The 17,957-nt window shown below is 51.1% G+C and overlaps 8 protein-coding genes across 8 annotated transcripts; 4 read left to right on the top strand and 4 right to left on the bottom strand.

The window, feature by feature from the left end:
* Positions 1-4: 4 nt before the first annotated feature.
* On the top strand, positions 5-1,293 carry COCSUDRAFT_47108 (DUF788-domain-containing protein). Its single transcript, XM_005648517.1, has 5 exons — positions 5-261; positions 392-515; positions 647-801; positions 935-1,006; positions 1,148-1,293. The coding sequence occupies exons 1-5, from the start codon at positions 178-180 to the stop codon at positions 1,229-1,231; spliced, it is 519 nt and encodes a 172-aa protein (XP_005648574.1). The 5' UTR covers positions 5-177; the 3' UTR covers positions 1,232-1,293.
* Positions 1,293-2,169, bottom strand: COCSUDRAFT_32943 (hypothetical protein). Its single transcript, XM_005648516.1, has one exon. The coding sequence runs from the start codon at positions 1,803-1,805 to the stop codon at positions 1,629-1,631; it is 177 nt and encodes a 58-aa protein (XP_005648573.1). The 5' UTR covers positions 1,806-2,169; the 3' UTR covers positions 1,293-1,628.
* Positions 2,170-2,206: 37 nt separating this feature from the next.
* On the bottom strand, positions 2,207-3,737 carry COCSUDRAFT_47107 (hypothetical protein; the record flags this gene model as incomplete). The annotated part of the gene is made up of 5 exons (XM_005648515.1): positions 3,444-3,737; positions 3,218-3,302; positions 2,947-3,129; positions 2,678-2,851; positions 2,207-2,389 (listed from the first exon to the last, which is right to left on the bottom strand). Exons 1-5 carry the CDS (start codon positions 3,584-3,586, stop codon positions 2,207-2,209), a joined length of 768 nt encoding a protein of 255 aa, XP_005648572.1. The 5' UTR covers positions 3,587-3,737.
* A 312-nt stretch (positions 3,738-4,049) lies between these two features.
* Positions 4,050-7,995, top strand: COCSUDRAFT_47106 (Oxysterol-binding protein; the record flags this gene model as incomplete). Its single annotated transcript, XM_005648514.1, has 11 exons — positions 4,050-4,141; positions 4,472-4,550; positions 4,660-4,859; positions 5,006-5,141; positions 5,266-5,383; positions 5,610-5,806; positions 6,044-6,181; positions 6,364-6,489; positions 6,651-6,722; positions 6,954-7,110; positions 7,327-7,995. 11 exons carry the CDS (start codon positions 4,050-4,052, stop codon positions 7,389-7,391), a joined length of 1,380 nt encoding a protein of 459 aa, XP_005648571.1. The 3' UTR covers positions 7,392-7,995.
* Positions 7,991-9,328, bottom strand: COCSUDRAFT_53195 (hypothetical protein). Its single transcript, XM_005648513.1, has 6 exons — positions 9,201-9,328; positions 8,980-9,084; positions 8,758-8,846; positions 8,585-8,648; positions 8,402-8,453; positions 7,991-8,255 (listed from the first exon to the last, which is right to left on the bottom strand). Exons 1-6 carry the CDS (start codon positions 9,229-9,231, stop codon positions 8,222-8,224), a joined length of 375 nt encoding a protein of 124 aa, XP_005648570.1. The 5' UTR covers positions 9,232-9,328; the 3' UTR covers positions 7,991-8,221.
* A 719-nt stretch (positions 9,329-10,047) lies between these two features.
* COCSUDRAFT_62552 (hypothetical protein) lies at positions 10,048-11,041 on the top strand (the record flags this gene model as incomplete). Its single annotated transcript, XM_005648512.1, has 3 exons — positions 10,048-10,308; positions 10,436-10,549; positions 10,793-11,041. 3 exons carry the CDS (start codon positions 10,048-10,050, stop codon positions 11,039-11,041), a joined length of 624 nt encoding a protein of 207 aa, XP_005648569.1.
* Positions 11,042-11,475: 434 nt separating this feature from the next.
* Positions 11,476-12,497, bottom strand: COCSUDRAFT_14893 (SET domain-containing protein; the record flags this gene model as incomplete). The annotated part of the gene is made up of 4 exons (XM_005648511.1): positions 11,476-11,538; positions 11,587-11,835; positions 12,145-12,295; positions 12,397-12,497. Coding segments are annotated over 4 exons (564 nt in total), but the record flags the coding sequence as incomplete, so codon positions are not given.
* A 1,733-nt stretch (positions 12,498-14,230) lies between these two features.
* Positions 14,231-17,716, top strand: COCSUDRAFT_62551 (carotenoid oxygenase; the record flags this gene model as incomplete). The annotated part of the gene is made up of 10 exons (XM_005648510.1): positions 14,231-14,240; positions 14,325-14,428; positions 14,600-14,827; positions 15,102-15,341; positions 15,618-15,822; positions 16,155-16,378; positions 16,682-16,819; positions 16,973-17,089; positions 17,254-17,422; positions 17,595-17,716. The coding sequence occupies 10 exons, from the start codon at positions 14,231-14,233 to the stop codon at positions 17,714-17,716; spliced, it is 1,557 nt and encodes a 518-aa protein (XP_005648567.1).
* Positions 17,717-17,957: the final 241 nt, after the last annotated feature.

Genomic DNA, 17,957 nt, shown 5'->3' with positions numbered 1-17,957 from the left:
GAAGCTAAGGTGGAGTTCTCAAATCTTCTTGTACAGACCCGTGCTGCTTCATTCCTCATGCATATTCGGGGTATATAGGACGCTGGATACATAGTATGACACTTGAAACTAAGGAGTAGTTTTGGGCAAACCAGCAACGTTGCCATCGGTTAACTTTCGGAAAGAAAGACTGAGCGAATGGCGAAGGCTGGTGCCAAGAATCGTGTTATAGCGAATGCAAAGAGAGTGAAGCTGTTGAAGCTGATAATTCTCACAGCTAATGTAAGAAAGACCGGCAGCGTTCTGTGCTGACACATCACACACATCTTATTTGGAGCCAGGATCCAGTTAAGCCTTGTGAATATGGAATGTTACTCAATCAAGCCATAACAAATTCGCGTTTGTTCGGCAGGTTCTCCATGTGACTCTCAAACTCATCCTCTTCAGGCAGAGCAGAACGCTACAATCATGGCTCGGATTTGGGCTAACTTCCTTGATATATGTAGTGTGTTACAGTGGTATAGCATCAATGGCAGGTACGGCTGCTGCGCCACTCGGACATACTGAAAATTTCACTTACATAGCACCTGCCTTGCTCTTTGAGCTGTGCCAGAGCTTTCTTTTGGCCTGGTGTTCTGATTCTACACATGGTCATGCATTTTGACAGAGCCAACGTATGGGGCGAATGGGGAGCTGCTGGATGGAGGCTCTGATCTGAACATGGGTGGCCTGTGCACCTATTACCACGATCTCATCTACCTTGCGGCTATTGTGCAGATTGGCACCATCTTCTCAAGCCGCTTCTGGATGGCTTTCCTGGTGGTGCGCGTGGCAGCCATGCAGATTGATCATTAGTGTCTTCAATACTTGTCCTGCCAAAGACCTTGTGCAGCAACTTCCTGGAACGACAGAGCGAGTCTTGGACAATACTCAGATTGGTACATGATGGTTGCAGGTGCCTTTGTACGCGGCATATCAACTCTGGGTAAACATAGTGAAGCCATACTTCCTTGCTCCTCGACCTCAGGTATCCTCCCACATGCCAGGCTCTATTTCTTGCCTGTTCAGATTCGATCGGTTTCGAGTGCGCACAACTGATTTTGATCTCTGATCTTAATGCCGTTACTGTCTGGATTCCATTTCCTGAAGTATCTCCATCTGTGTGCAGAGCGTGGCGCAGGAGGAGACACCGGCAGAGAAGAAGAAGCGCGAGAAACTGGAGAGGAAGCAAAACAGAGTTAGGTACAGGTGATCCTCAGGGAAGAGGCATGCAAGGAAGTTCGTCTTTGCTGTCTCTGGCCTTTGCTGCCTTGGACTGGAATGTCTTGCAGGATTACACATCCTCTGTGTTCCAGCACCATGTTGCAGGCACCCGTAGGAGCCATACAACCTTATTCTCCATAAGCAAAATTGAACCAATGTACAAGAAACACCCAAGGAACACTGCTCTGTGCCTTTGCGCTAGTTTATTATTCAATGCAATCGTACACCGTTCCTTGTAATTGGACACCGTCTATTCACCGGCAATAATATACAGGCCACATGTGAATCAAGAAGCACCACCACGTGCTTTTATCTTAACTCACGCTGATTTTCTGTAGTTACTGGGTGGTAGAATCTTGCCAAGGCTTCATTACAGTGCGTCAATACTATGTGAATACCGATACAAGATCGAGGTATAAAAATGGGACGTTCCCAAAGGTCTGATCTGCTGACAGACCTATTATAACTAGTATACAATCCCTTGCCAGCAACGCTGCAAGGGGCAAAAGTTCTAATCCGATGGCCGCAAGAAAACTGTCCCTACACTTTTGTACACTGCTCATGAGGTATCCTTCCACTGAGGACCTGACAAGCCTGCCCTGTCACTGTCAGCCTCCTCCATGCCACAGGAGCCTTGCAGGCAACCCTGCTACCATGGGAAAACCAGAGAAGCCCGTAGCCTGTGGATGCAAGGAGACGGGGACATTCTGCCTTCATATCGGTGCGGGCGGGCCAACTCCATGCACTGCCTGTACAGGGAGGCCAATGAGCTGGCTCGCTGCGTCAGTAACACAGCACTGCCTCCAAGCATCCTCGCTGTGACTGTGTATAAGATGATCTCTCACTCAGAGGTCACCTGAGGCCTTCGGGTCCAGAGCAATCCAGAGCCCTGCTCTTCCTACCAGGTGTCTTCCTGTTCGGCAGGTCAAGCTGCCGCCTTAGGTTTGAGTGGAATACAATGCAGTCAGACGGGGAGGCCGGTTCCTGCGCGCAGCATCATGCGGCAGGCGGTCCACATGGCAGCCAGCAGCGCGCGGACCAGCCAGGGGTTCTCATACACGCTGAATGCGCCGTAGCTGAACGCCGTCACCCTGTAGATCGTGCGGCCCCACTCCCACAGCCGCCGCACCCGTCCCTTGCGCAGCTCCTGTGGCACAAGACCACACATGCGCCGTCAGCGGCTGCTTGCAGTATTGGGGGCATATTGAGAATGATCTAGACATCATACCTCTGCTGAGGTTTCATACTCGTATTGCAGCATGCCAAGGACAGACATGCGCACTTGGCATAAAATCCTCTACGTGAAGCTGACAGGCAGTGGCACTTGATTGATGAACGTGACAGCAGACGCTTGTACGGAAGGACAACCACCTGATCTACGAGTGTGGTAGGGGCCAGAAAGGTTTTAAGAGGCAAAAATGGCAAAATTCCACACCTTGAAGGCTGTCTTGAGGGCGGCTTGCAGCTGGGCTGGAGGCAGGTTCTGGGCCTCAGGGAGCTCTGCCAGATAAGCAGCCACAAAGGTGCCAATCGCCTCAAGCACGTCATCCTTTTGCACCATCACGTAGCTCTCCAGTGCCTCGTTTTCCGGAATATCAGCACGCGTCACCTGCAAGGAGAGCAGCAAAATGCCCAACGCCATATCACTCTGTATTGACGTTGCGTAAAGCAAATGAAGGCAGCAAGCAAATGAGACGCGCGTACCTCTGTAAATCCGTCAGAATCTGCTGAAGCAGTGCTGATTCCACCAGGGGGTGCTTCCCACCACTCTTTGTGGAGCACCTCGTCCCCATGCTTGCCAGGAGCCGCAGCTGCCTTGTCCTTGGCTCTTTCGAGCTTCTTCAGGAATTCTGGGTGTTCGATGTGCTGCTCCAAGAGCGAGTACATCTGCACGACATGCACATGTTGAGGCTGAATTGATCAGCAGGTCACCGGTGTAATTACAGGAGCATACCACTGTCGCGGCACCACCCACCTTCTCAGTGCCCTCACTGGAGTCCAGCTGCGGCTTCAGCCACTGCTGTGTGGCAGGCATATGACTTGCCTTTTCCAAGCCAGACCTGGAAGGGCACACTGGCGTGAGATACAGTACACTGCAGCTGCTTAATCCCGCTTAACCATAACAGCATCTATCATGAACAGAACAAGCGTAGGCCTTCAGAAAATCAAGTAAACCCAAGGGCAATGGACATTAGCCTTACCTGCTATGGTCGAGTGCACTCTGAAGAGGGACATCAGCTGCAACAGGCTCCGTCCCAAGCTTTACAGACCCAGCGTTTGCAGCCTTTCTCAAGATGTTTACAGCAGCGTTGTAGCTGCTTTGTAGGGAAGTACCGGCGAGCATGGGTTCGCCACAACTCCGCAGCTTGCTAAATAAGAGTGACCACCCCCCAGCTACAAGCACTAAATCAAGACGATCCCTTCATGAATACACGCCTGGACGCCTCAGAAAGACACTACTGCCCTTTCTTGGCGAAATAGCAGGTCCGTCAGGCTCGCACAATCCCCATGTATGGGTCAGGAATGGGAAATCGGTGAGGAGGATCTCGTGTTACGGGGTTACGGGAGAGTCAATGCATTTGCGGTCCCTGACTCCTGCCTCGCTACTCTGTGGCCTCGTTCTCATTTTTATGCCGAGCCACATGCGCATCATGATAGATGGCCTCTGATCAATCTCATGAAAGGTGTGGTGCGCCCGAAATGATCACTGGCTTGACACAGTTTGACTGAGCGCAAGACGTCCCGCTGGTTGGTGTGTCAGCGACTTGAGACCAGCCCATCATCTCTCTAGCAGTGCTCACTTGGCGATGGGGGATCAAAAAGAAGGACAGGAGCAGAATGGTGGCTTGTATGGGGCTTTGGCTGGCGCCTGGAACTATGCAACAACTTCGATCAGCAGGTCTGCAGCGTTCGATATTGGAAATACTTGTGACACATTGAACTCCAATTCGAGATCAGTTGATTGAATCTCTTGCAGATGTCATGCTGATGCATTAATCAGCGTCACACTGGATAGACATGAAAGAGAAAGATACTTGGGAAACGCACCTTTCCTTGTCACAGACCTGAAAAGCCCTGCAGAGTCTTGATGGGTGCCAATCCTCTCGATTTGGGTATTACTAGCTTTGATGGGAAGGGCTAATAGCACGCAAGATACTGGTGAACAACCAGCACCTTACCTGTCTATTGAAGATCAATCCTTTTCTGAGGCATGGTATGTGCTTGGCAGTCTACTGGGATTTGAAGACCTGGACGTGGTCAATCCTGACGGCTCCCGAGCAGAAGAAGTGAAAGTTGATGCAAACGACGTGAGTTCCCCTGCTGCTACTCATTATATCTCCTCAGCTGCTCCTCTTGAAGCACCCTAATGCATTGCAGCGATGGGCCCAGAGACGATCTTGTATATGCTGTGTGCAGAAACGGGTGGTGGCGTTCACCAACTACAAGGACTACATCGGCATGGACCTGACATCACTGGTGACGCTGCCAGTGTGGATCATGGAACCCTACACGATCCTGCAGAAGGTGGCTGAGATCATGGAGTACACCGAGCAGCTGGACCGTGCCGCTGCCACTGAAGACCCATACGAGAGGCATGTCTGCGATCATCATCCCCTGTCAAGTCTGGTTCTCAGTTCTGCAATACCACAATGTTCTTTACCGCTGTTTCCAGCATGTTGTGTGGAGGACCTGGATGGGAGCTCCCCTACGAGCTAATCTCATGCTATCTGAGATGGAATATAAGCGTATCGGGGTCTTGCAGGCTGGCATGGGTGGCTGGCTTCTGCATTGGACCCTTCGGTGGCAACGAGCGGCCATGGAAGCCATTCAACCCCATTCTTGGCGAGACCTTTGAGCTGGACCTCCCAGAGAATGGAGTGCGCTTCCTAGCAGAGCAGGTGCGGCCTTGACAAGACATCTCCTTGCCTTTTCCTCCTAGGGCCACAAAGGCCTACTTCACTGACATGATGTAGTCATATCTTTTAATATTGAGAATCATCACAAAGAGTGAATGATGTGCAGGTGAGCCATCACCCGCCCGTCAGCGCGGGGCATGCAGAGAACGACAAGTGGGTGTATGACATTGTGTCCGCGCCCTCCACCAAGTTTCTGGGCAACAGCATCGAGATCTACCCCGTGGGTGAGCCCTAGTGCACACGATTGATGATGTCAATGCCTTGTATTCAGCCGTCATACCTTGCGACTTGGGGCCATGCGTTCGTGATGTATTCGTGAGCTAGTGAGCTAGAGCTACTGAGAGACCCATAGACATGGCTTTCCGTCATCAGCTGCTCGGCACCTTGAGGTCTGCCACCAATGGTTTGGATGTGGCAACATTGCTGAGGTGTCTGGAATATTCGTCGCAGGGCGTTCTCGGATCAAGCTGCGGCGGACGGGCGAGGTGTTCAGCCTGGTGCCGCCCAACAGCTCGGCCCACAACCTGATCGTGGGCAGCACCTGGGTCGACTGCCACGGCGACTTTAGTCTGCTCAACACCTCCACTGGCGCCAAGTGCTCCCTCTACTTCACCCCCTGCGGCTGGTTCAGCTCCGGCCGCTACGAGGTGCGCTTGTTTGCCGGCCTGCTTCATCCCCTACCTTGTCCAAACAGTAGCCCCCTCCAAAGGTGTCAATTTTCTGACTGCTTGCTCTAAGTGCTTGTCCATGCAATCACAGGCCGCCGATTGGGGAGTTTTGTCGCAGGACTTTAATTGGCTTCACTGCTGTGGCACAACCCGGCAGGGATGTTTTCTGTTTACAGTACTTCTGTTCACCCAGGGAATTTGCATGCATCCATGCAGGTGTCGGGGCACGTGTATGATGAGGAGGGGAGGAAGGTGCTGGCGCTGTCTGGCGCCTGGAACAGCCACCTGGATATGGCCAAGTGCGACGAGGAGGGAGACCCCCTGCCCGATGCCAAGACCATCCGCCTGTGGGAGGTGTGCTCCCAGCACCCAGTCAATTATCACTTTGGGCATGTAGCTTTTCTGTAGCTTGGAGTCTGTGGTGCACTTGGGGTACACTTCAGAGCCATGTCCCAGGTTGTTTCAAGAGAAAGTCAGCCGATACTCACCGGGCTGTACTGTCAGTGATGTTGACAGAGGAAGGGTGCTGTGTGCAGTGCAAGGAGAAGCCGGAGGGTGACAAGTACGGCTTCACCTATTTTGCGCGCATGCTCAACAGCGGCAAGGGGCTGGCCCCGCTGCCCTCAGACTCCAGGAGAAGGGCCGACCGAGCTGCTCTCGAGGTGTGACTGCGCTGTACTGCCTGTGCTTCATCATTGCGTGCTAAGGACACGCACCCCTGTACCCTGGAGCGTGTGCGTGGCAATTGGGCAGATAGCTCGTGAGATTCTGCCTTCAAGAGCGGATCTGGTGTTTTCTTGGCTGAGACCTTGTGCCTTTCCAGCAGTGGGGCGATGTGGGCACTGCTGGAGCAGAGAAGTACAACCTGGAGGAGATGCAGAGGGCAGAGCGCAAGGTGCGGGAAGATTGTGTCCCTAGCATGCAGTGTGCTCCAGAATACACTCAGGTGACAGTCTACCAGAACAGATTATTCAACTGCTGCAGACCAAGCAGAGTGAGGCGGACCACCGAGTGATGCCGAGAACTTTTGCTGAGATTGCCTGAGGAGGCTAGAGGACAGTCAGCCCATGGGTGCGAGCAGATTAAGCTGTAATCACATCGAGGCATCAATTTGTGTGTGATGCAGGAGAGGGAGAGGAGGAAAGACTCGTGGGCGCCCAGGTGGTTCCGCCCGGCCAAGGAGACTGAGGTGTACCCGGCCGAGTACTCTCTGGAGGAGTGCCCCATGTGGGAATTCACCGGACACTACCTCAAGCAGCCCCGCACCCCAGCCACGCCTGAAGGTGAGCGCCCTTCACAATTCTCCTCTCAATATCCTTGTCAACTGCAAGATGTGATGCTCAGGATGCAACATGGTGTTCACATATTGATTTGAACAGCAGGGAAGCATGCTTTGGAACATGTGTCCTGAGGCACGTCTCTCTCAGATACGTGCATCTGTACATCCTGAAATATTTGGCCAGTATAGCACTGATGATATTATCTGCTGGGCTGTGCAGAGGACTGCGCTGGCAAGGAGTACTGCCCGTGGGTGTACCCAGAGATCCACCAGGAATTATCCTAGGAGGGAGCTGCTATGGTTCTTACCGTGCTCCGTGCCATTCACCAATCTAATAAGACCAGCGGATTGCATTGCTTCAACTTGGGAGGCAGTGCAGTGGCGATAGCGTGGCTCATCTTGCTGCCTGTAATATTTGCGTTATCGTGTTGGGTACGGGCAGATATTGGTAGTACCTGTATTGTATTGAGTTACATGGCATCTGTTGCCGCACGCCGAGCATTGCTGTCCCTTGTGTGCCAATTTGCTTCAGCAGATGTCGATAGCAAGTATGAACAGCTTCAGCCTACATGATGGCCATTACACCATAATTTACATTCTTTGATTTCGGAGCTGCTTCGTCTCAGGGGTCTCATGGCATCTGCTGTATGGATTGTTCAGAGCTCCGAGCAGCTGCAGGCTATGGGGAACTGCCAATTAGTAGACATGAAACCTTGCAGGTGCAAGAGAGCAGTCCCCCAATGACTGATGTGCTTTTTTACATTGCCGCTTGGGGACAGTTCGATTGTGTACAGCTTTTGCAAGTGCATGTGTATGGGAACCTGACTGGCATACCCAGCAGATCAGGAAAAATTTCACACCAATTCATCTGTAATATACTTTCAATGCCAATTTCCTTGCTTTTACATGCCAACATGTACATTCATTAGGACAACGTCACGATTATGTAATCGTATATGGACCTTGCTTTGGTTCTATACGCCCTTGTCTTTCTACTAAAAGTACACTACCCAACTTACAACTTAGGAAATTGCGTGTTATCGCTGCCAGCATAAATCGGAGCCCTCCAATTATTATATAAGATGTATTCTCACTGCCTCGCCAGGTCTGCCATCCTATTTGCAAAATTTGTCTGTTTTGACTGCGCATCTGTAACATAATAGAGAGGGTCCTCAATGTTGTGTCATTTGAGCTGGTTTCAAGAGATTTCCAAATGCTCAGAAAGTATATGCATAGTTTCTGATCAAACCATGAGCATGGCACACGAATATTTATCGAGAGCTCTCTCTAATTACCTTAGATCTAGCCGCTCCTGTGCTGTTTTCCCTGTCACCGGTGCTGAATAACCTGCACGCAGAACAGATCAGGGCTGAAATATCCGCTTGAAAAGTTGCCAGTCAACGTCACCTAGCATTGCAGTCAAGGGGCACACTGGCTGCCATAGCCCATCCTCTGTGTGCAACGTGCGCGACAATTACCATGGAGAATCTCTGGTGGCGGTTTAAACGATGATCCCCATGGAGTGTTCTTTACCTTCCCCTCCTGCAAATTAAAGTGGAGAAGGTCTCAGTACGGGGAGTGCCTTGAAAGCATGAATCTCTATAGCACATCACTTTCAACCATCTGACTGCGGATCTGCAACTCTGCATACCTTAGCCTTCTGCATCTCAAGAGCAAATTCTTGCTCATAATTGAGGTTGCTCTGCACTGACACTGCGCCTGCCTTTATGATTTTTCCATCTGCACCAGAGGCACGTTCACAGTCAGATCTCATGAGATCATGGCAGGACATTCAGAAAATGACATAGATCAACAATTTTTGTGGCTTCAACCGAGTGCTGCAGTGTCATGGAGGGCTGGCATCTGAACATACCCTTCGTGCGAATGTCACCGTCCTGCAGGGCTTCTTCACCGTCCTCTTCCTTGATTTTCTTCTTTTTCTTTGCCTTTTTCTTGTGGATGTCCCAAGGATTCCCACCTGCTCAGGTCCACATATGTGCTCTTGTGTCAAACTGTGAAAATACTCTTGACTGATGGAATGCACGGCCAGGAAGTCATTCAATCAATTGCACAATCTTTACAGTCTCAGCTCGCCTTTCAGTTGAAGCTTCCCTCCACTAGGCATAAATGAGATCGACGCACAATCCTTTCTGGGTAAGCTCGCCTGCAAGCTTCAAAAATCCGTCTACTTCGAATGCATCTGCTGTATATGATAACAGCTCGTTATTTTTTTGTTTTTTGTGAATTCATCATCTATAGTATTTGTGTTTTTGCTGAATCTGACAGCGATCGATCAAGCGGCGTTCCATTTTCTTGGACTGTCACGACGATCCAAGAGGTACCTGCCCCTAAACTTGATCCGGATTGGAAACAGACATCTTTCCCAGTCTATAAATTGTTCATATCATGATGTCAACAGAAACTTCAGGCAGCACTCAGGACGTGCTGATGATATTCTATCCTGTTGGAGTAGATGCTGCTCATTTGCTAGAATTCTTTCCATGAGCATGAAAGTCGTCATTTTGTGACTGAAAGCTGAAAGGATAATCTTGATCTAAACTGTGCAATTTTAGTGGCTGTTATTTGCATCGCAGATCGGATTTTTTTGGTGCAAGCTCAGTGTCTCTTCCTCCTCATGGGAAAGAGGAAACGGGCCAGATTTCTTTCTGTGGCTGACATTGATTTAGACAGCTTGACAGAGACTCCTAATGATCCTCTGGCTTCTTTGAGCGCACGCATCCGGGGTGAAGTGGAAGCACTGCAGTCACTTGAAAGAGCTATTGATGAAGATGCATCAGATGCTGATGAGCCAGTAGCTGCGATCCACGACACAGAGACAGCAGAAGCTCGATCAGGGGTCAGTGATGTGGGCATGCCCCAGCAAAGGCCTGACACAGACCAGGACAGCACAGCCGTTAGGTGGCAGGAAGCAGCAGAACCTATGGATGCTTGGCAGCAAGATCCAGACGAGGACAGGCAGGGTGCGAGAGAAACGGGATCATACGTCTGCAATGCATCAGACGATGTCCTGCTGCACGCTCAGCTGCGGAGGGCCCGAGACAGGCGCAGAAAGAAGAGGAAGAAAGACTTTGCTAGCTTCAATTTGGAGGCTGTCAATGACGAGATCGTGGCCTTTGTGGAGGATGCGGCGGGTTCAGGAGGCTTGGAGCTGCCTGACTTTTCAAAGATGCAGCGACTGCAGGTGTCGCTCTTTCATGGATTATGATTGGTTCTCAGACTTCTCTCTGCAATTACAGCACATGTATAGCTGATGCTGGACTGTGCTGTATATGGTTGGCGGAATGGCCAAAGTCATTTTCTGTTTGCAGGTTCGTGCACTGGCCGCTGTGTATGGACTAAAGCCCAGAGCTTGCGGCAGAACTGGGCAGACGCTCTTCAAGACGCCAAGAACCAGCCCCTTGACCAGCGAGGGCCAGGCACAGGTCAGACATAAAGACCCATTGCTTACAAGCATGTCGATAGTCGTGCCTGCATGCCTGCAGCAGCTCAAGTATCATGCTTTGCTTCGGCAACAAACACCCACCACAGGACGACTGCATCAAGGGACCCTTGAAGTGGCACATCCCATGGCTTTGGTTATGGCGGTTCAGATGCAACGTTGGCTGTCATGCAGCCTGGTATCCTCGTAATAGCAGACACCATGACTACAAATGGCTGCGGTGCAGGTGGAGCGATTGCTGGCGTGCAGCGTGCCGCACGGCAAGCCCACACCGGAGCTGAAACGCGAGCTGGAGGCGGCCATGCGCAGCAGCCGAGCGGCGCTGACGCGGCCCATAAAGGCGGACAACAAGGGCAGCCTCATGCTGCGGCAGATGGGCTGGAGCGAGGGCAGCGGCCTGGGCGCCAGCCGCCAGGGCCGCACCGAGCCCATCCCCATGCACCTGGGCCAGCGCAGGCAGGGCCTCGGCCGATGAGTGATGTAGCTGCAACGGAGACTCATATTTCTCAGCTTGACCTTGAGCTTTCACAGCCATCAAAGACCGCAGCCTACTCAGATCTGCAGCTGCAAGAATATAGATGTGAAGGAGAATTTGATACTAGAGTTTATAGTGACCTTGTAATCCTGGCCGGCGCTGGGTGATGGGTCAACGATTGGCATGCAGATGTTGGGATCCAATTTTGTCACGCAAGCATGACGGGATTAAGTGGCTGTGATTGTGAGAAATCGTGGCAGCCTTTACCTGCAGTGCAGTTTGATGCAGACGCACCTTGCAGGAAAAGTGTGTAATAATAATAGTAATGCATATCTACGACATCTCAATGCCGCTGTATTGGCTGTCCAGATATCTAAAATCGATTGAAATGCTGTAGGATGGCAATGTCTCTTCTATTAATTAATTATAATGTATTACACAATCTCTGCTGGCAAATAGCCCAAGCAATCATCACTTCCACAATAGCATGCCCGACGCTTGTTTTCTTGTTTACTACTATCCTCAGGCTGACCTCCGCTCTTGACGGAATGCATCGCGCTGTCTACTCCAGAAGGCTGGCCATACATGAATGTCAACTCCTCTCCGGCATGAATGTCTCGCCTGGCAAACATGCCCACGTGTGGTATTGGAGATCCACAGCAACGCACAAGGACTAGCTCCAGATTGCCACCACCACAGCTATGGTTGAAGAAACGAGCTACATTGCCAATCCGTGTGGCATCTATGTTTATCCGCAGGCATGCATCACCGGACGGCAGCCACTCTCTGACAACCTGCAAATGTGCAGCAAAACATACCAAGGCTTCATCAGAGATCTCTACCACGCTGTAAGCTGCCGGAGTGTGGGTCTCTTGCATGCACAAACTCGCAGATGCTGCCAAGTGCACGGTCTTGACATAATCAGAGAAACAAGGGATTTCTCCTTCTGTGCTCAAGGATACATGAATTAGGCACATGTGTACACAGCAAGCCTTCTTATGCTAGGTGCTCAAGGATGAGGCGCTCAGGGATGATCATCAGTTTGCGGTTCTGAAACCCACACATTAATGACCACCAAGAAGGACCCCAGGAAAAGACCGTACCAGCAGTGCGTGGCCAGTGCATGGAGCTTTCTGGCTGTCATAGAAGGCCAGCCGCTGTTTTGCCTCTGCTGTGCTGATCAATTCGCCCGCGTACTGGCATACAAACGTCCCTTGCGCTATCAATCGGGCAGCCACCGCACTCCACCCCTTCCTTGCAGCACCAAAGGTGAAGTCAAACCAGTGCAACATATGATTGCAGAAGTTCTTCAATTCACAAGACAAAAATCCCCACCAGAGGATGACAGCACAAACCTGGCATCGTTTATGAGCTCTATGCTCGCCTGCAACCCCTGTTGTGAGCGTCTGTGGGGGCAAGCCCTTTCACAGCTGCAGGCTGGCCCACACTCCAGGATGGCAAAGCTGACTCTGCCATCACCACAGGAGCCCTATGCCAGGCTGGCAGCAGCGTCACTCATCCATGGGATCTTGGCCAAGTGGCCAGTGTACCTAACAAACATGCATGAGACGACAAGACCTTGGTCAGGTAATGGTCTCTCTGGTGAGAACGCACATGCAATGCGCTCAAGACACCGTCATCTTTGTAGAATGGCTCTCCATGTGGGCTCAGGTTGCAAGAGCAATCCAACCCGCATACACCCTTCTTCCTGCCCAATACTTGGCGTGCTTTCAGTACGTATTATAGTGGTATGGATACTCATATAAGCAGTGCACGAGAAATAAATTCTGAAGATTAAATATGAGCTAGATCACCTGCAGGTGAGGCATCCTTCTATGTGTTCCAATACAGGAAACCGTGCTGGCAAAAGATTGTCTCGGGCATACGTAAAAGATGTTGGATATCCAACTGACCTGCACACACAAGCATGCTACCAATTTGCCGTTACTTAATGCCCCATGGGTCACCACATGGTGATGCGTCACGGGAACCTTGCAGGCAACGCCTATTCTCGATTACTTACCTGCTATTTACACGTATAGTATACTGCTCAACTCCTCTAGAAACATCCAAGCGCCGTCCCGACGTGATTTCTCGGACCTGATCACGCAGGTTGTGGCATACTTGAGCAAGTACTGCAAGCTCACTTGCCTGCAATTTCCGAGTGGCAAGCCTCAAGGCCTCCGACATATAATCGATTCTTTGCATATTTTTTGTAGGTCAAAGGCAATTTCCAGAGAGAAAGGATTTCAAAGGAAAGTGAATTTCATAGCTGCAAACGACAGATCATAATCGTGCAAGCTTTCACGATTCTCGGTGTAACGTGGCAGGCTTTGGGTGGAATTCGAACAATAATTTCGGACCGGAGAGTGCACGATCATCAGATGCGATTGTCCAGTAATATTGCCTCCTTAAAACCCAGCCTGGAGAATTTCTAGTCGAGCCGCGCACCACTCCTTGCAGATCAAACACCTGTTCACAAAAGAATTCCAGTACCTGCGTATTGTCTCAACAAATTGTGACGGTTGCAATTGTGGAAAGGTACAATCAGAAATTTTCCAGAGGCATCGTGACCTGTCGGGCCCAGAGACTTCACCATCCTAGGCAGAACAAGTACAATGAGGTGATCTAGGATGGCGGACATTCCGTTCGGCCTTCTTTGCCTTAATTCAACATTGTAATGATCACTAAGTGTTATCATTCGTTGCTCCTTTATCATAGCACCTATTGAATTTATTCAGATCGAATTTGATGATCTGCAGGCCGTCTGGTCTGCTCGGTGGATCTGTGCATGTGGGGGGCATCACAGGAGAAGCTGCAACTCCATGTGCAATTCACTTAAAAGCCAATAGGCTCAAATGTAATCTTCTTTGCACCCTCTAATGCAGAGTGCATTCATGTGCATGCAAGCAGCATGCTAATGAAGACTTGTTCTGCTCTGAATTGATGGGTGTCCCACGTGCACGATCATGAATTGCCCAGTTTTCCTCAGGTGCAAGGAGACGATCCACAAGGCCCAGTACAATAGCACAATCGGCAGCTACTGCAGTTGATGTTGGCACGGCACCATTGGAGCAGCGTGCTGGAAGTTTGCCACAAGACAAGGCGTTCTCGAGGGATGATTTTGACAACTTTCTCAAAGGCTACAGGTCCCAACGCACAGAGCATGACTTCTGGATAAGCGACGACATGATTGAGGGTGAGCAGCCCAGCAATGCCTGCCATGCGTGCCGCAACTAATTTGGAGCAGCTGTCTTGATGATTGCAATTTTTATTTGCGCAGGTGAAATTCCTCAGGAGCTGCAGGGCACGCTTCTGAGGAATGGGCCGGGACTCTTTGAAGTTGGGGGTTCAGCTATTTCACAGCCGCTGGATGGGGACGGAATGGTACGCCGCCACTTCTATGCTCTATCTAGTTCTGCTCTTATGAGACAATTTTTTTGCTGGCCCACCAGGAGGTGGGGTGACTTATCACAACATGCATTGCAGGTATGTGCAAGAGGCAAAGGGCATCCTTATGATGCATCAAGGGTCACAGATTGTCTGCTGTGCGAGCAGGTGTGCTCTTTTGCGTTCAAGGATGGAAGGGTGTTTTTCCGGAACCGCTTTGTGCGCTCCGAGGCCTTTGTAAAGGAGCAGCAGGCGCAGAAGATGCTCTACAGGGGGGCCTTCTCGGTCGGCAACCCCTCTGGAGGCCCCTTCTTCAACCCCTTTGATTTTACCGTCAAAGGGATTGCAAACACCAGCGTTCTGTACTGGGGAGGGAAGCTGCTCGCCCTTTACGAGGTGTGCCTGGCTCATCAAGCGGGCTCAAGCAAACCACATGCACTTCATGAACATCCTCACAGTCTGTGGACCATTGCATGCATATTTTCAGAAATCCCTCGTCCTGAATGCAAGGTAATTCTTTGGTGTACGGTGTGCATAATTTCAAACAATGTCCTCAAAGTTCTTTGGTAAGTTATCATTGGAGAGGCATCCATGCTCAATTTGACATCAAATTACTGCATTGGACCAGCTAAGGGTGAATTACAGCTGAATTTGAATGCTCGGTGCGCAGAGGGACCTGCCGTATGAGCTGGACGCCACGCTGCGCACGCTGGGAACCACAGACCTGGGCGGCAGCATCAACACCCCCAAGAAATTCTTCGGCGCGCACCACAGAATTGTGGACGGGCCAAACGGCGGCAGGTGTCTCGTCGGCTTCAACTTCTCTGAGGAGCCCTCTGGCGGCCTGCTCAATTTCTTCGAGTATGACGAGCAGTTTCAGCTCCTGCACAAGACCTCCAGGTTGCTAAAGGTGCGCAAGTCTCCATCACCCGGGGAAGGGGCCTATTCACTGGCGCAAAGGGTGATTGGAGATATCAACCACCTCATGGCATGCACAATTGGCAATGATTTGGCCCCACCATGCCTTTGTTGAGTGCGCATCAAGGACCTTGCAGCTTCTTCTGTTCAGAGATGTCTTACGCACAAGTGTGGCTGGCAAGAGCAGGTCCATGCAGGTCTCCTTACTGCAAAAAGGCCTCAGTAAGCACCAGCTTAGGGGTGACCAGAGGGAGGACTGTGGGTGCAGGGGGCCACATTTGGCTTCTTCCATGACATACTGGTGACTGAGAATTACTACATCGCGCTGGAGAACCCCATCAGCATGGACTTTGGCAAGCTGCTGACCAAGTACACCTTCGGCCGCGCCTGCCTGGCAGAGTGCCTGCAGTTCCAGGACCGCCCCACGCGAATCCATGTCATCCCCCGCCCTGGCTTCAAGCAGCACAGCAGCGGTGAGGCCCAACGTGTGAAGTGAAGTGAAGTGAAGTGGAGTGAAGTGAAGTGAAGTGGCTGGTTATGCTACTTTCATCTGCTCAAACTATCATCAGCAACGCTTAATTCCTTTCTGCTCAGCCTCTGCATGGGAAGCATGGGGAGGTGCGGAGTTGGTTTCACCACCCTGGCTGGGGCCTTCGCATCAATGAAACCCGCTTTCCATTCAAGGATTGCTCCATTTTTGTCGCTGTGCACGTTGAATAGAAACGCAAGGATTGTCTTGAAAAGGCCCATCTATGCATGCAAAGGCATGCATCATGACATTGATTCTGTTGTGTGCAAAATGCAGTGCCTCCATCGGATCACGTTCTGGAGACAGACCCATTTTTCTCCTTCCACCATGTCAATGCATACGAGGTGGAGGGAACGCCCCAGATTGTCGTGGACACAGCGGCCATGGACGGCGGCATAGATTTCAGCCTGAGCATGGAGAATGGCTCTGAGGCCATCTACCAGCGCCTGGCTGGCAGAGCTGTGCTCACCCGCCTCGTGCTAGACCTCGCCACCGGCAAGGTCTGCCTGATCTGCTGCCTGCATGACTTTTTTTGTTCTTTACAACTCGTCTTTCTCATCCATGTGAGAGGGCATGTGCGGTGCAGCAGCGCTTTCATGACAGCCTGCATCGTTCACCTGCTTGGATACAGTATCACATAGAGTGCAACGTCCACAGCATCGGATTTTTTGATTAGTTCATTGCTGTGCCACTATGCATGGCTGCCGTGTTCAGCATGCCTGTTGATTGCTGTTGAGGTCCTGGAAAGCGGCGTGCATTATCTATTCATTGCCATCTGATACATGGTGGTGTGGTTGTGGCAGGTGCAGAAGCTTCCGCTGGTGCCAGACAGGGCGGCAGAGCTGCCCTCAGTCAGCCCGGGAGTGTGTGGTAAGCCGCACCTGCATTCCTACTCCGCTGCCAGCCGCGTTGTGGGGCCACCCAACTGGGGCGCTCTCCAGGTGACCCTCTCATCATTTCTTTTTCAAAGTGAGGTTTCCTGCAAAATCCAAGCCGTGCTGGTGCGCACATTAGACAGAGGAAGTTCATGCTCAGAGGCTGGAGAGGTTGGTTGTGGTGGGAGAGACTCACTGGGGTGTAATGTGTGGTGGCAGATGGTGCTGAAGCTGAGCGCTCCCTTGGACTGGGGGCTTGATGGGAGCGCCACGTCCCGGGACAGCAGCGCAATACAGCAGGAGTCGTGGTGTCCCGGCCGTGACAGCTTTGCTCAGGTGAGTCATTGGCAAGCAACCTGGGCTCCAACACGCTAATGCAGTTCTTGTACTCTGCCGCATTATGGCAATCTCTGCTTTGATAGTAAACGAGGCTCAAGATTGAAGAGATCGAAGAATGGAGATCTTTGGCTGATGAGGATGCATGTTTTGTCTTTGGCCAGGAGCCCATCTTTGTGCCTCGCCAGAATGCAGATAGTGAGGATGACGGCTGGGTGCTGACAATGGTGTACCGCGCGGCCAGCAACGCAACAGACCTGGCTATCCTGGATGCAAAATGCATCTCCAAGGGCCCTGTCGCCCTCATACACCTGCCTCATCACATCCCCCACGGTGCAGCTCTCCTTGCATGTTGCCCTTTCCTTGCAAACGCTCGCAACTCTTGCTCTACGCCAGTGCACTGCCATAAATCTGAAAAGAAATTGTGTTGTTATCTTGCATTGCTGCGGAAAAAAACAAATTGGAGCATGCAGACTGGCGGTGTGAAAAATGTATTGTAATGCAGGTATACACGGGAGCTTCACAGCAGAGTATCTGGGCCCAAAAAGCCCTGAAGAGGGAAATGCAGCCACTTATGACATCAGCAATGGAGTTGTGGACGAGCAGGGACAGCCAAAGTACTGCTGAAGGATTGGAGTCGGACTCAGCCCATCTTGCAGTATGGCTTACCAGCAGATAGCACGTGTAATGTAGTAGAATTGTAGAAGATGATTAGCTATAGCTAGTTTCAGATTCTGAAACCAAGCCAAGTGCGCCAGCACATCTTCGAATTAATTCACTTCATGTTTTTTATATTCTTGTCATGCAGATTGCTGCTATTGTAGGAGTTGATCGTTCTCAGTCTCCTTATGTTGGCAAGCCGCACGCA

The sequence above is a fragment of the Coccomyxa subellipsoidea genome, assembly GCF_000258705.1.
Source record: "Coccomyxa subellipsoidea C-169, whole genome shotgun sequence".
NCBI lineage: Eukaryota > Viridiplantae > Chlorophyta > Trebouxiophyceae > Coccomyxaceae > Coccomyxa > Coccomyxa subellipsoidea.
The sequence above is the reverse complement of the archived record's forward strand: the minus strand, read 5'-3'. Positions and strand labels throughout refer to the sequence as shown.

Coding starts and splice junctions, on each gene's coding strand:
- COCSUDRAFT_47108 (XM_005648517.1), top strand. CDS start 178: ATGGCGAAGGCTGGTGCCAAGAATCGTGTTATAGCGAATGCAAAGAGA. Junction 802..934: donor TCTGGATGGCTTTCCTGGTG/GTGCGCGTGGCA, acceptor TGATGGTTGCAG/GTGCCTTTGTACGCGGCATA. Junction 1,007..1,147: donor TCCTTGCTCCTCGACCTCAG/GTATCCTCCCAC, acceptor ATCTGTGTGCAG/AGCGTGGCGCAGGAGGAGAC.
- COCSUDRAFT_53195 (XM_005648513.1), bottom strand. CDS start 9,231: ATGCCTAGTGGAGGGAAGCTTCAACTGAAAG. Junction 8,847..8,979: donor CGGTGACATTCGCACGAAGG/GTATGTTCAGAT, acceptor CCTCTGGTGCAG/ATGGAAAAATCATAAAGGCA. Junction 8,256..8,401: donor CAGGAGCGGCTAGATCTAAG/GTAATTAGAGAG, acceptor ATTATGTTACAG/ATGCGCAGTCAAAACAGACA.
- COCSUDRAFT_32943 (XM_005648516.1), bottom strand. CDS start 1,805: ATGAGCAGTGTACAAAAGTGTAGGGACAGTTTTCTTGCGGCCATCGGA.